The 16,978-nt window shown below is 40.2% G+C and overlaps 1 protein-coding gene across 5 annotated transcripts in view; it reads left to right on the top strand.

Moving 5' to 3' along the window:
• Window positions 1-16,978, top strand: part of fam13a (family with sequence similarity 13 member A) — a 281,599-nt gene that overhangs the window by 219,916 nt on the left and 44,705 nt on the right. For all 5 annotated transcript variants that reach the window (XM_060926493.1, XM_060926495.1, XM_060926497.1 and 2 more), the window contains 2 exons: window positions 2,936-3,000; window positions 7,303-7,339. In XM_060926493.1, coding sequence (XP_060782476.1) covers window positions 2,936-3,000; window positions 7,303-7,339 — 102 coding nt within the window. The remainder of the gene's footprint in view (window positions 1-2,935; window positions 3,001-7,302; window positions 7,340-16,978) is intronic.

Here is a 16,978-nt window from a genome sequence, read left to right as displayed (position 1 = left end):
GGTCCTAGACTCCATGCAGTTCACCTACAGACCAATAGATCTGCCAACGATGCTGTCAGTAAGACTCTTCACTTCATCCTCCAACACCTGGACTCCCCAGGAACCTATGCTAGGATCCTGTTTGTGGATTTCAGTTTTGCCTTCAACACCATCATCCCGGCTCTTCTGCAGGACAAGCTCTTCCAGCTGAGCGTGCCTGACTCCACCTGGAAGTGGATCACTGATTTCCTGTCTGGTAGGAAGCAGTACATGAAGCTGGGGAAACTCAAGTCAAGTCAAGTTTATTTTTATGGCGTTTTTAACAATAGACATTGTCGCAAAGCAGCTTTACAGAATTTTAATGACTTTAAACATGAGCTAATTTTATCTCTAATCTATCCCCAATTATCAAGACTGTTGAGACGGTGGCAAGGAAAAACTCTCTCAGACGACATGAGGAAGAAACCTTGAGAGGAACCAAACTCAAAAGGGAACCCATCCTCATTTGGGTGATAACAGACAACGTGATTATAACGTTTTTAACAGTTTTAGCATGAAGTTTGTTTTGCTGAAGTTATAAACTCTTCATTGATGGAAACTTGAGTACAAAACTGTTCATAACTGCAGTCCTAAAGTTAGCAAGTCAACAGTAGTCCTCAGCCATAAAAGCATTACTGTAAGTATCCAGAGCATCTTCCAAGTGTGACTTTCAACTGTCCATATGGGGCCGTCCTCTACAGGAGCGATGTGATGAGACTCCAGCCAGACACAGGGCACCAGAATGGATCAGGCAGGTCCGAGGAGCAGAAGAGGTCAGCATCTCGATCTCAGGATTGACATGTAACTCAGAGGGACAGACAGAATGGTGGGGGGGGGGAACACAGGTATTCCCAATGTTAAGTATGCCCAATGCCACCTGATGAGTAGGAACAGTATACATTTTGCGCTGAGTACAAGCAGGGACTCCGGCAAAACTAACTATGACAGCATAACTAAAAGGGCAGAGCCAGAAGGTAACACAGGCATGAGGGAGCCCCGGGACATAAAGCAGCAGCCACTACACCATCAACAAACTCGAATGAGCAAGTGAGTGGGGGACTGACAGCATCCATACATCCCAGTTTACCAAACACTCTGTCTGAGGACCCTCCAGATCTACTCCTTTACCTCATAAACACCATTAACACAAGGCTTCACTAAACAGATATGTTTTCAGCCTAGACTTAAACACTGAGACTGTGTCTCTGACTCCCAAACCAACAGCACCAGATCCCTCCCAAGGCTGCGTCCTTTCTCTCCTACTCTTCTCCCTTTACACCAACAGCTGCACCTCCAGTCATCAGACTGTCAAGCTCCTAAAGTTCACAGATGACCCCACCCTCATTGGACTCATCTCTGATGAGGCTGAGTTTGCCTACAGGTGGGAGATTGACCATCTGGTGTCCTGGTGCAGGCAGAACAACTTAGAGCTTAATGCTCTAAAGACAGTGGAGATGATTGTAGACTTTAAGGAGGAGCTCTGCCACACCCTCCCTCTCCCATCACCCTGTTTGACTCCCCAGTAACCTCTGTGGAGTATTTCTGCTTCCTGGGCACTACAATCACCTAGGACCTTAAGTGGGAGACGAATTTGTACCTGTTGTCTCGCCAAGAAAGCACAGCAGAGGATGTGCTTTCTGCAGCAGTTGAAGAAGTTTGATCTGCCAAAGACAATGATGGTGCACTTTTACACCGCCATCAAGTCCATCCTCACCTCCTCCATCACCGGCTGGTACACTGTTGCCACTGCCAGGGACAAGGGCAGACTGTAGCACATCATTCACTCTGCTGAGAGGACGATTGGCTGCAACCTTCCATCTCTTCAGGACCTGTACGAGTCCAGGACCCTGAGGAGAGCAGAAAGGATTGTGGCTGACCCCTCTCACCCCGGACACAAACTTTTTGAATCACTCCCCTCTGGTAGGAGATTCTGGTCCATTAGACCCAGAACCTTACGTCATAAGGTCAGCCTTTTCCCCACTGCAGCTGGCTTCATCAGTAAGGTCAGAGATCCCCCTGACTCAAACCTCACACTCCCAATCTGTGAGATTAATGAACTTTGTCTCTGAACTGCAATTTTTCGCATTTCATGGTCATGTCATACATCTTCATTCTGTGAACTTTTATCACACATTCTGGCATATATTGTACAGCTTGGTTATTTATTTAACCCATTGCACACATTCTCTTCTCTTCACATGTTCATGTCATGACACTTCATCCTCATCATGTGACCTTTTTTCGCACATGCCGGGTCATACGGTACAGCTTGGACTTCAGAACAACTCAACAACTCATGCACATACCCCTTAAATATGTCCACTTTTCAAATTTGTATATTTTAGATTCTTCTTATTTTTTTATTCTACGTATATAGCTGCTTTTGTTTTTGCTAAATTCTTCTATCTTAACTGTTCAAGCACCAGTCACCAAAGCAAATTCCTTGTATGTGAGAACATACTTGGCAATGAACTTAATTCTGATTCTGAAAAATAATTAAACATTTCGTGCCACACCATGTCACACGTCCTCAGCATGGATCATATACATGGTCTGTTATGTGTTATTACCTTATAAAGATAATAAAATACGCTCAATTAGGTTTTCTTAATTCACACATGATCACAATATTGTCCAGAAATGTTGAGCATTGCGTGGTGGTCAGTACGTATTCCACCCACAGTACGTACAGGATGTTGACCAGCTTACAGCTGAACAGGTTTTGTATCTTAGTATCCTCTCGTGTGGACCTTTTGGTGTTCAATAGAACAGTTAAGGTATTATTCACGGTGAAAAAAGGCATAGCTTTAGCTCTGACTTAAAATCAGTAACATAAATCTACAACTAGTGGACATTAATTATTACACACTTGTTAAATATTTATTAATTGTTTTTTGTTTTGCTTTTTTTATTTCAGCATCACAGCTCATCCAAACCACATGACAGGAACATGGCAGACAGGATGGAGGCTACACATAGCAGGTATTAACATTAAAATATCCTTACTACTGGTAGTAATGTAACAAGATGATTGTAGATCATGGGATTGCATTTAATTGGACTGATTTTGAAAATGTAGCTATACAAGTATATCTACATATTATGTATTTTTTTTATTCGAAAAAATTTTTTTTTAGATATATAATTTAAAAAACGGTCAAGAGTCCAGGGGTAGGTTTCCCGAAAGCCTCTTAAGGTTAAGAGCGTCTTTCACTGCCTCTTAAGATCCATCGTGAAGCTAACATGGCTTTCCTGAACAACGTCCTAGCCAACATAGTCCTTTAGTTCGTGCTTAACCTGGACCTGGATGGACCTGGATCACTCTTTCGCAACAAAGAGCGTCTCATCACACCCGAAAACAGAATGCGCTTGTGCCTCCCAGGGGACTCTCGCAATCGACGGGGGAAACTGCTGTTGAATCTGCTGCCAATTATTTTTCTTGTACATTGCAAGTATATCGAGTTAATTATGAAATAAATATATGAAAAAACATTATGATTAGCTTTCAATATGTTATGGAATTACGTATGGATATCGTAATGTCACATTGATATTGCCACAATTTAATCAAATTTAACTCGATTAGGCAAGTGATTGTCTCATTTAGTGTCATAAATGAGACTAATTTCTACACCTCTAACATTGTGTGTGTGATATATATATATTAGGGTGCATCAGTTGCCCTCACTTTCATAAAATCTGATGCATTTTTGTTTGGGTGTTCCTTTTCACAAGTAAAGACATCCTGTAAAATTTTTTGACCATATTCAAAAGTCTAATGGTGGCACCATGAGGTTCATTTTTTGCCAAAAAACGCTTATTTTATGTTTTCGCGTAAGGTTTGAATCACAATGTTGGACTCCATTTATTGATTTCTTGTGAGCCAGAGATCATGTTAAGAACCTTTGCAAGGGATTGAGAAGCATTAATGTGATTCATAATACATTTGTATTGTTTAAAAGTAGTTGAACAATGATTCAATGAACAGCTAAAACTCAAACTGTGCTTGATCATATATTTAGAATATGTACTAAAAATGTGTATCTAAGATATTTGGTATACTCTATAAGGTGCCATAATGTTTCATGAAAAGTGATCGAAATTTTGTCATAAAAGTCATAAAATAGCAGCTTTTTCCATAACTTTGAGCTCCTGGTGCCACCATTAAACTTTTGAATTTTGTCAAAATATTTCACCCAGTGTGTTTTCTTACCAAAATGAACATAAAAACAAAAATGCATCATGATCGGAGGAACTTTTCATTTTTAGGGGGCAACTGATGCACCCTAATATATATATATATATATATATACTCCGTTAGGGCGGCACGGTGGCGTAGTGGTTAGCGCTGTCGCCTCACAGCAAGAAGGTCCTGGGTTCGAGCCCCGTGGCCGGCGAGGGCCTTTCTGTGTGGAGTTTGCATGTTCTCCCCGTGTCCGCGTGGGTTTCCTCCGGGTGCTCCGGTTTCCCCCACAGTCCAAAGACATGCAGGTTAGGTTAACTGGTGACTCTAAATTGAGTGTAGGTGTGAATGTGAGTGTGAATGGTTGTCTGTGTCTGTTGATATTATAGTCAGGCTGTCTGTTGTTGCCCAAATGAGGATGGGTTCCCTTTTGAGTCTGGTTCCTCTCGAGGTTTCTTCCTCATGTCGTCTGAGGGAGTTTTTCCTTGCCACCGTCGCCACAGGCTTGCTCATTGGGGATAGATTAGGGATAAAATTAGCTCATGTTTTAAGTCGTTCAAATTCTGTAAAGCTGCTTTGCGACAATGTTTATTGTTAAAAGCGCTGTACAAATAAACTTGATTTGATTTGATTTGATTTGTGTCTATGTGTCAGCCCTGTGATGACCTGGCGACTTGTCCAGGGTGTACCCCGCCTTTCGCCCGTAGTCAGCTGGGATAGGCTCCAGCTTGCCTGCGACCCTGTAGAAGGATAAAGCGGCTAGAGATAATGAGATGAGATGAGATATACTCCGTTAAAATTATAGGTTTTTCTGATTTAAAAAAATGAGACCACAATAAATAATTTCAAAACTTTTCCTACCTTTAATGTGACCTATAACCTGTACAATTCAATTGAAAAACAAACAAATTTGTTAGGGGGAAAAACATAAAAAATAAAAAAAGTGCAATAAGCTGGTTGCATAAGTGTGCACACCCTTAAACTACCGGTAATACTTTGTTGAAGCACCTTTTGATTGAATTACAGCATTCAGTCTTTTTGGGTCGGAGTCTATCAGCCTGCCACATCTAGACTTGGCAATATTTGCCCACTCTTCCTTGCAAAAGCGCTCCAAACCTGTCAGATTGCGAGGGCGTGTCTTGTGCACAGCCCTCTTCAGGTCACCCCACAGATTTTCAATTGGATTTAGGTCTGGGTTCTGGCTGGGCCGTTCCAAAACTTTAATTTTCTTCTGGTGAAGCCATTCTTTTGTTGATTTCGATGTATGCTTGGGGTCATTGTCGTGCTGAAAGATGAAATTCATCTTCATCTTCATCTTTCTAGCAGACACCTGAAGGTTTTGGGCCAAAATTGACTGGTATTTAGAACTGTTCATAATTCCCTCCACCTTGACTAAAGCCCCTGTTCCAGCTGAAGAAAAACAACCCCAAAACATGATGCTGCCACCACCATGCTTCACCGTGGGTATGGGGTTCTTTTGGTGATGCGCAGTGTTGTTTTTGCGCCAAACATACCTTTTGGAATTGTGGCCAAAAAGTTCAACCTTGGTTTCATCAGACCATAACACATTTTCCCACATGCTTTTGGGAGAGTTGATTTTTTTTTTTTTGCAAAATTTAGCCGGGCCTGGATGTTTTTCTTTGTAAGAAAAGGTTTCCATTTTGCGACCCTACCCCGTAGTCCAGACATATGGAGAATACGGGAGATTGTTGTCACATGTAGTACACAACCAGTACTGGCCAGAAATTCCTGCAGCTCCTTCAGTGTTGCTGTAGGCCTCTCAGCAGCCCTCCCTGACCAGTTTTCGTCTTGTCTTTTCATCAATTTTGGAGGGACGTCCAGTTCTCGGTAATGTCACTGTTGTCCCATATTTTCTCCACTTCTTGATGACGGTCTTCACTGTGCTCCATGGTATATCTAATGCTGTGGAAATGTTTTTGTACCCTTCTCCTGATTGATACCTTTCAACAATGAGATCCCTTTGATGCTTTGTAAGCTCTCTGTGAACCCTGCCTTTTGCTGGAGGACGCAACTGAGTAAATGTCTGAACTTTATTTGGGGTTAATCAGTCATTTTAATTGATGGCAGGTGTGAACCCAAAAAAACTGAATGCTGTAATTAAATCAAAAGGCGCTTCAACAAAGTATTAGTTTAAGGGTGTGCACACTTATGCAACCAGTTTATTGTACTTTTTTTATGTTTTCCCCCCAACAGATTTGTTTGTTTTTCAATTGAATTGTACAGGTTATAGGTCACATTAAAGGTGGGACAAGTTTTGAAATTATTTATCGTGGTCTCATATTTTTTTACATCAGAAAAAACTGTCATTTTAACGGGGTGTGTAGACTTTTTATATCCACTGTGTGTATATGTATATAATATTTATTGTCCAAAAATGTAAAATAATTTCAATTATTCATTACCACATTACATGTGTAATGCTTAACGGCAATACAGTACATTAACATATTTTAAGCACTTTATATTTCATTGGTTTTTGGTTAAAAACGAATGCCATGTGATCTCCTCGACTGGATTTAACAACTTCTAATGCCTTCAGCAACTACAGTACGAATGCCTTTAGCAACTACTAATGCCTATATCGAGGACGCGGATTGCAAAGACGATCTTAGCGAAGTTGCTCTTGATAGACCTTATGAGTGAGTTTGGGAAACCACGTCCAGAGACGATGTTCGTTGCTTAAGAGCATCTTTAAACTCGCTCTTTAGCCCTAAAGCGCAACGTTATCAGGAAGCCTCCCCCAGTTCATTACAACTTAATGCAGTTTTTTTGGGGGGACTCCAAAGGCAGGGAATGTTTTCAGTGCTTTTATCTGCTTTTGGTAAAAGTTATCACTTTCCCTGCCAGTCCAAATGACACAAAAGTTCATTGTGTTGTATCCAATGAACTGGAGAGCTGCTAAGACTGGAGTGAATTTGAGGAAGATAGTACAGTAGGTTCACAGGAAAGCAGTGCGAGCTTACTCAGAGTCTCACTTTCAAAAACATTGACTAAGCTTCCTGTTTGCTTTCGAAATATTTGCTCTTTTACCACAACTATGAATGGGTCTGTAAAATGATGCCATTTTTTACTCGTTGCAGGGAAGCATGGAAATCAAACGACGCGGCTCGTCCCAAGGTAAGCCCGTGCACGTTGTTGAGCTTTTCTGGCCCTGCTTTGGTCGTATTGGTGTATTTGTGGCTTTTGAACATGTGATACAATCAGTACTGAGTTAGCGTAGAGAGACTTGGGTTGGGTCTCAAAACACAGACACAGTTTAACAGGCATCTATGGATAACATTGGCTGTCATGAGGAATTTTTTTTTAAAGATAACAAACACAGTTCTGCATTTATTATGCTAAAATGTCCCTGTAGTCAGTGGTAGTTTTCCAACTCGTTGTGAGTGTGGGAACATCCTGATGCTGCCGACCCCTCTAACTGGTCCTACACCACAACCCATGTGATCCCGCAGGTCTCACACACACTGAACTCTTGGGACACACACTCTGATCCCAAACGCTGTGCTTGAAGTGGTTTGTTTTCTGCCATCACCTCCTCCTCATGGCACTGCTGTCCGGCCAGCTGGCGTTTTCTCACACCAGCATCACAGCCATGACCAAGCCAGTCTGCTGTGGCACTGTGACAGAGCAGCTGCACCAAAGAAGCAAAAAAAGAAACAAAAAAAACACACCATTTACTCTGATTAGGGTGGTTTGGATGGTTTTGATAAAAGAACAATCTGTTAGGAAATGAACGAGAATGAGCACATTTCTTAATCTTGTTTTACAGCTGTTCTTTTTCTTTCTTTCTTTCTTTTTTTTTTAAACCCCCAAATCAGTAGTCCAGAAACCTTCAGTTTTCAAACCATGATCCAGCTCAGCTTCTGTAGTAGATCTTCTGTTTATGTCAAGTGTTTAGCTAAAGGCAGCTCATTGGATCAGAAACTAGCTAAAAGGCTAAAAGACATGCGTTCAGAAAGGGGAGAGTTTCTTTTACCCTCTCGATACAAAAAAAGTTGAAGCCAAAAACAAGGTTTAAAGAGAAATTGGCAGAAGGATGTGTTTATGCTTCTCTCTTCAAATTCCGAACCAGTGTATCTCAATCTAGTCAAAAGTATTAACATGAAGTATCGCTGTGAAAAAACATAATGATGTTTAATATATCACCAGTCCATAACTTATCATTAATGGTTAAACATTAAAAGGTAACTGCTGCCATCGTGTTAGTTGCTTATCCAAACCTTAATAAGTAAATAAAGGATATTACACGGTGCTGCAAAGATATAAAGTTTATCTTTGAGTGGTGAACATATTTTTCAACACAAGAAGATAAACTTCGTATCTTTGTGCCACTGTGTAATGTTCTTTATATTATATGGACATATTCAAAAAAAAGAAAAAGCAAGTCAATCAAAAGAATTTAAATTTTGAACCAGTTCGCTATTTTGACAGTGCACGTCTAGTCAGAGGGAAAACACTGGGAGTGACGTCATCGGAGTGAAATATCGGGAATTATTATACATACAGGACACTCTTTTGATGGAATAAAAACATGTATTCTATTCCTCACTAGTTGGCGAATTCAAGTACCTGTGGTCAACTGTGCAGGAAAATGGGGGCTGCGATAGTGAGGTGAGAAAGAGAGTGCAGACAGGATGGAGCAGTTGGAGAAGGATCTCGGGAGTCATTTGTGATAGGAAAGTCCCAGCAAAAGTGAAAGGTAAGATGTATGAGACAGTAGTGAGACCAGCTGTGATGTATGGATTGGAGACCGTACCCTTAACGAAGAGACAGGAGGCAGAGTTGGAGGTGGCGGAGTTGAGGATGTTAAGGTTGGACAGGATAAGGAACGAGCACATCAGAGGGACAGCACATGTAGAGAGCTTGGGAATGAAGCTAAGAGAGATGAGACTGAGATGGTACGGGCACATCCTGAGAAGAGATGCAGAGCATGTTGGAAGGAGAATGTTGAGGATGGAGCTGCCAGGCAAACGAAAATGAGGAAGGCCAAAGAGGAGACACATGGATGTGGTGTGACAGGACATGAAAGTGGCAGGTGTGGTAGAGAAGGATGCGGAAGACAGGGAGCAATGGAGATGAAAGATCTGTTGTGGCGACCCCTAATCGGGAGCAGCCAAAAGAAGAAGAAGAAAGATTCTATTCCTTACTAGCGGGTTTCATTCATTTGGTTTGATAGCATGCAAACATGATTTGTTAGCATATCGCTTATCCTACGTGTATTACGTCACTCTACCCAATGAAGAACGAGCGTTGAATATGGTTTACGATATTGCATGGTTGTCAAGACAACACATCGGAGATGTAAAACTTCCGCGCTAACGAGCGACTGTGACAATTTGTAAACAAGCATGGCCGCCAGGTTTGCTTTGTTAAATACAGAAGATTTTGAGAGAATTTTGAAAGAGAAATAATAATAATGTCGACTGGCTTTTTTTCATGGTATATCAGACATATTCCATTCAGCTACTCATCTTTACTTGTTCAGTATCATGCTAGCTGAAGGGATATATCTGATATACCACTCAACGCCAGCCGATATTATTTAAATATGTCGCTCAGATCCGTGATGCATTTCATATGAAAAATATGAGTTTTTCAACACGAGAAGATAAACTTTATATCTTCAAGCCAACGTGTGATTTTCTTTTTATTATATAGACCAGGGGTCACCAAACTACGGCCCGCGGGCCAGATCCGGCCCGCCACCCCCCTTTGACCGGCCCCCCAGCCCCTCTGCCCCCCATCACTTGAACCGGTCCTATGAAGCAATCCCCAAAAGTGGTCATGGCCTATTTTTTTAAATTGCTTTTTGGCAAATAATAACATGTCTGCATCTTGTATATTGTTGATTTTATCAATTAAAATTGATATTTAGTTATAAAATGAACTATTCATATTTTCCGAATTTTCGTCATATGCTCGCGATCAAGCAGTGACAGGCAGCGCACGCGCAGAGAACTGTCAGTGTTCAGGACAGCAAAAGGGCTAGCAGTCAGCGAAAAGTTGACAGAGAGTGCAGAGTTTTTAAAGAACAGTGGACCACCGATTATTTTTTCGTTCAGTGTAAGGACCGTGCAGTTTGTCTTGTATGTAAAGAAAGTGTGTCGGTTTTCAAAGAATATAATCTGCGTCGTCACTATGAAACACGCCACAAAGAGTATGCTAGTTTGCGAGGGCAAACAAGAGAAGACAGGATTCGGAGGATGAAATGCGGACTGGCTGCACAACAGAATGTATTCCTTCGCCAAACCCAGATCAACCAGGCTGCTGTCCGAGCTAGCTATAAGGTAGCTCACCTACTAGCTACCTATGGAAAGCCGTTTACTGATGGGGACTTTGTTAAAGTATGCATGCTTGCTGTGGCCGAGCAGGTGTGTCCCGACAAGAAGGATGCGCTCAACGCGGTGAGTCTCTCCGCACCTACCATGACCAGGCGAACCGAAGATTTGGGGGACAACGTGTATGACCAGCTGAATGAGAGAGCGTCAGAATTCGAGTTTTTTGCTTTGGCCATGGATGAGAGCAATGACGTGCAGGACACAGCACAACTGCTGTGATCTATTGATCTATTGCTCATATTATTATAATTTCACTGTTTTTTTAAATGTATTTATTTTATAGGCCTATTTATTTGACCTTTATTAAGTGCTGCATACAATTATTATTTATATTATTAATAATATCAACAGGCCTACCTACAATTTATAATTTTCCACTCACCTTTGCCAGTGTCAATCACCTCAACTAGGCAGATGTTTCTTACCTTGACAGCTTTGATATTATTTTTATTAGAAAATAAATAAATGGAATATCAGTGGTATTTCAAATTAAAACAAAGTGTGAAGACTTGATTACTACTTTTGCAAACCACGAGTAAAGATAAACAAATATGTGCCAGGAATCAAGTGTTGATATAGTAGTGGGGATATAGTAGTGTGGATATAGTAGTGGGGATATAGTAGTGGGGATATATGTAGTATTGGGGATGGCTGTGCCAGGCTAGTAATCTCTACTACACAATGAGGCCTGCTGGTGGTCATATTTGTCTGGGTCATATAATTCTATGTGATATAGCTGACCCGACCCTGGCCCCCATCACAGTCAGGAACGACAATGTGGCCCCCAGAGAAAAAAGTTTGGTGACCCCTGATATAGACACACTCACAAACAAAAAGTACCCAAATTTATCAAAACCATTCATCGATTTCCTCACGAGTGACATAGAGATTTACGTCACGATTTTGGTTCTCTATGTCTCGGATGGAGCTCGTATAGAAAATACGAGTGGCGTATTTCCCAGTAACACAATCATGTCCATATAATATATAGTTTTATGTACCTGGACCTGGTCAAAGTCAAGTAGTTAATAATAGTCAGCTTTTATTGCCAATCCTCTCATGATATACGTACAGTTGTAATGTTAGGAACAAAATATAGTTCCCACAGAATCACGGTGCCACAGTTAACGTGGCTCAAACAAGAGGATACATAACCCAGTGATCTACAGTGGAAATAATAATAATAATAATAATAATAATAACAAGTGCTGCCAGGCAGAACCAGAACCAGAATCACAAAACATCTTTTCTTTTCCAGCGAATGGCATTTCTATACCTAAAAAGATAAAAACAAAAAACATTCAACATAAAATTTTGACCTGTTTCCATACATGCTGTTAAAATTTGATGTCAATTGAATGAGAATTGGCAAAGTGATTAGATTGTGAAATTATATATATATATTTTTTTGAAACACCCTGTACTTAATAACCTTGCTGTTCAAGGATCTGGTTGATCTTGAGCAGCGAGGAACAGGTTCCACAACAGGAGATACAGTTACTAGACCATGAGACATTTTAAAAAAGAAAACCATACAGTGGTGCTTGAAAGTTTGTGAACCCTTTAGAATTTTCTATATTTCTGCATAATTATGGCCTAAAACATCATCAGATTTTCACACAAGTCCTAAAAGTAGATAAAGAGAACCCAGTTAAACAAATGAGTCAAAAATATTATACTTGGTCATTTATTTATTGAGGAAAATGATCCAATATTACATATCTTTGAGTGGCAAAAGTATGTGAACCTCTAGGATTAGCAGTTAATTTGAAGGTGAAATTAGAGTCAGGTGTTTTCAATCAATGGGATGACAATCAGGTGTGAGTGGGCACCCTGTTTTATTTAAAGAACAGGGATCTATCAAAGTCTGATCTTCACAACACATGTTTGTGGAAGTGTATCATGGCACGAACAAAGGAGATTTCTGAGGACCTCAGAAAAAGCGTTGTTGATGCTCATCAAGCTGGAAAAGGTTACAAAACCATCTCTAAAGAGTTTGGACTCCACCAATCCACAGTCAGACAGATTGTGTACAAATGGAGGAAATTTAAGACCATTGTTACCCTCCCCAGGAGTGGTCGACCAACAAAGATCACTCCAAGAGCAAGGCGTGTAATAGTCGGCGAGGTCACAAAGGACCCCAGGGTAACTTCTAAGCAACTGAAGGCCTCTCTCACATTGGCTAATGTTAATGTTCATGAGTCCACCATCAGGAGAACACTGAACAACAATGGTGTGCATGGCAGGGTTTCAAGGAGAAAGCCACTGCTCACCAAAAAGAACATTGCTGCTCGTCTGCAGTTTGCTAAAGATCGCGTGGACAAGCCAGAAGGCTATTGGAAAAATGTTTTGTGGATGGATGAGACCAAAATAGAACTTTTTGGTTTAAATGAGAAGTGTGATGTTTGGAGAAAGGAAAACACTGCATTCCAGCATAAGAACCTTATCCCATCTGTGAAACATGGTGGTGGCGGTATCATGGTTTGGGCCCGTTTTGCTGCATCTGGGCCAGGACAGCTTGCTATCATTGATGGAACAATGAATTCTGAATTATACCAGTGAATTCTAAAGGAAAATGTCAGGACATCTGTCCATGAACTGAATCTCAAGAGAAGGTGGGTCATGCAGCAAGACAACGACCCGAAGCACACAAGTCGTTCTACCAAAGAATGGTTAAAGAAATATAAAGTTAATGTTTTGGAATGGCCAAGTCAAAGTCCTGTCCTTAATCCAATGGAAATGTTGTGGAAGGACCTGAAGCGAGCAGTTCATGTGAGGAAACCCACCAACATCCCAGAGTTGAAGCTGTTCTGTACGGAGGAATGGGCTAAAATTCCTCCAAGCCGGTGTGCAGGACTGATCAACAGTTACCGGAAACGTTTAGTTGCAGTTATTGCTGCACAAGGGGGTCACACCAGATACTGAAAGCAAAGGTTCACATACTTTTGCCAATGTAATATTGGATCATTTTCCTTAATAAATAAATGACCAAGTATAATATTTTTGTCTCATTTGTTTAACTGGGTTCTCTTTATCTACTTTTAGGACTTGTGTGAAAATGTGATGATGTTTTAGGTCATATTTATGCAGAAATATAGAGAATTCTAAAGGGTTCACAAACTTTCAAGCATCACTGTATCTAAATATTCATGCCAGTAGGTAATAGGAAGTGGATGTAAAACATTCAACCTATCACTATATGACATTGAACCCCAAAATGGCAGCTTTAGGATGTACTTAGTGGCACGCCTCTGTGTGCGTTCTGTTCTAGAAATAAGTTCTACCAATTGTGGAGCCCAAACTTGTGTGGCATATCCAAAAAGAGGCCTGACTAGTGTGAGGTATACAGATCTTCGAACATTCACAGACTGAATGTATCTAGTGTTCCTCTTAATGTAGCCCAGCAGTTTGTTGGCACGAGAAGTATGCATCGATATTAATGCATCAATATTAGCACAATTAACATGAGGAAATATTAATATCAATATGCTTATCATATGATTTTTACACTGTACGGAATAATGAAGTACACACTATGTGTTAAGATCTATATGTTAACACCTAACACTATCCTGAAAGTCTGGGTTTAACTGTGACGCTTTAATTCATTGAATTAATGAGTAGTGAGGTCATGGATGTAATTTTTATCATAATGTATAAAGATAAAGATCTCTAAGTGCACAAATAGTTTTGAAAGCATTCAATAGTAGAAGCACTGTTGCCTAAAATGTCTGGGTGCGGTTTTTTTTTTTTTTTAAATAAATGATGCATACATTATACAGTCTTAGAAAAATCATTCTTAAAGGGGTTTTTAGGGGTTTAGTTGATAATTAAGGACCCTTGGAAGCCTTTCTGATAGAGAAACACTCTACTGTAACAGCTGGAAAATCCTTAAGTGTCGGGAATTTTTAAAAAGTTTACGTTCTTAGACACTTAGGTCTGTCCTTGCGTCTACAACCCCGATTCCAAAAAAGTTGGGACAAAGTACAAATTGTAAATAAAAATGGAATGCAATAATTTACAAATCTCAAAAACTGATATTGTATTCACAATAGAACATAGACAACATATCAAATGTCGAAAGTGAGACATTTTGAAATTTCATGCCAAATATTGGCTCATTTGAAATTTCATGACAGCAACACATCTCAAAAAAGTTGGGACAGGGGCAATAAGAGGCCGGAAAAGTTAAAGGTACAAAAAAGGAACAGCTGGAGGACCAAATTGCAACTCATTAGGTCAATTGGCAATAGGTCATTAACATGACTGGGTATAAAAAGAACATCTTGGAGTGGCAGCGGCTCTCAGAAGTAAAGATGGGAAGAGGATCACCAATCCCCCTAATTGCGCTGACAAATAGTGGAGCAATATCAGAAAGGAGTTCGACAGTGTAAAATTGCAAAGAGTTTGAACATATCATCATCTACAGTGCATAATATCATCAAAAGATTCAGAGAATCTGGAAGAATCTCTGTGCGTAAGGGTCAAGGCCGGAAAACCATACTGGGTGCCCGTGATCTTCGGGCCCTTAGACGGCACTGCATCACATACAGGCATGCTTCTGTATTGGAAATCACAAAATGGGCTCAGGAATATTTCCAGAGAACATTATCTGTGAACACAATTCACCGTGCCATCCGCCGTTGCCAGCTAAAACTCTATAGTTCAAAGAAGAAGCCGTATCTAAACATGATCCAGAAGTGCAGACGTCTTCTCTGGGCCAAGGCTCATTTAAAATGGACTGTGGCAAAGTGGAAAACTGTTCTGTGGTCAGGCGAATCAAAATTTGAAGTTCTTTATGGAAATCAGGGACGCCGTGTCATTCGGACTAAAGAGGAGAAGAACGACCCAAGTTGTTATCAGCGCTCAGTTCAGAAGCCTGCATCTCTGATGGTATGGGGTTGCATTAGTGTGTGTGGCATGGGCAGCTTACACATCTGGAAAGACACCATCAATGCTGAAAGGTATATCCAGGTTCTAGAGCAACATATGCTCCCATCCAGACGACGTCTCTTTCAGGGAAGACCTTGCATTTTCCAACATGACAATGCCAAACCACATACTGCATCAATTACAGCATCATGGCTGCGTAGAAGAAGGGTCCGGGTACTGAACTGGCCAGCCTGCAGTCCGGATCTTTCACCCATAGAAAACATTTGGCGCATCATAAAACGGAAGATACGACAAAAACGACCTAAGACAGTTGAGCAACTAGAATCCTACATTAGACAAGAATGGGTTAACATTCCTATCCCTAAACTTGAGCAACTTGTCTCCTCAGTCCCCAGACGTTTACAGACTGTTGTAAAGAGAAAAGGGGATGTCTCACAGTGGTAAACATGGCCTTGTCCCAACTTTTTTGAGATGTGTTGTTGTCATGAAATTTAAAATCACCTAATTTTTTTCTTTAAATGATACATTTTCTCAGTTTAAACATTTGATATGTCATCTATGTTCTATTCTGAATAAAATATGGAATTTTGAAACTTCCACATCATTGCATTCCGTTTTTATTTACAATTTGTACTTTGTCCCAACTTTTTTGGAATCGGGGTTGTATATTCTGTTAGCAGAACATGACATTTTGATGTAATGTGGTTTATTCAGTAGAGAGCAATGTTATATTTTGATTTTGACTGCGAATGTAGGCTACTTTCACTGATTTTCAAACTCGTGCCCTTTATGACCGCCGTACGAGTGTTCCAGGGTTTAACTAGTTTGTAATGCAAGTCATTTTTCAAGAAAATATAAATTTAGATTTTGCACCAAAGGCTTTGTCAGAAAGCTGAGCTACAAAAAAAAAAAGATAGCACCCTGTGCTAATAATGAATTTTAAATCAGCACACAGGGTTTATGGTACTGAAACGGTTTCTTGATTAGAAAGGACACTGGATGGTTTCTGAAAAACATGTTTCCATGGTTTCTTATAAATCTCTGTGGTATTGCTACTAAAATTCATTGTTGGATTTTTAGACAGTTTATTTGAACTGATGTATGAGTAAAGGACCTGATACAAAATGTATTATAATGTAGTTCTACTGGATATAGACTTGATTTAAGGATTATTCAATAATAATAATTAAAATAGTCATATTGTGATTAGTATTGAAATGTCATTCGGTTTTATTGAATCTGGAGCTCCTTTTAGGCCCATTTTACCCCAAACTGCAGTGACATTGCATCTACATGGCTAGGAAAAAAAATAAGTATTTTATTTTGCATGTCATAGTCATGGTATCTAGCTAGAAACACTGCAAAATACAATATTCATGTTATTTTTCGCGGTGTACATCAATAATCTAAACAACACCCAGGAGGAATTTCTGTTTGTAGTCTACGCTGCAAAAAATGACATCTTAGCAAGTGATATTATTTTGAACAGAGTGAAATTGATCGAATATTGCAACAAACCAAATAT

This window comes from Neoarius graeffei, chromosome 7 (assembly GCF_027579695.1).
Source record: "Neoarius graeffei isolate fNeoGra1 chromosome 7, fNeoGra1.pri, whole genome shotgun sequence".
NCBI lineage: Eukaryota > Metazoa > Chordata > Actinopteri > Siluriformes > Ariidae > Neoarius > Neoarius graeffei.
The sequence above is the reverse complement of the archived record's forward strand: the minus strand, read 5'-3'. Positions and strand labels throughout refer to the sequence as shown.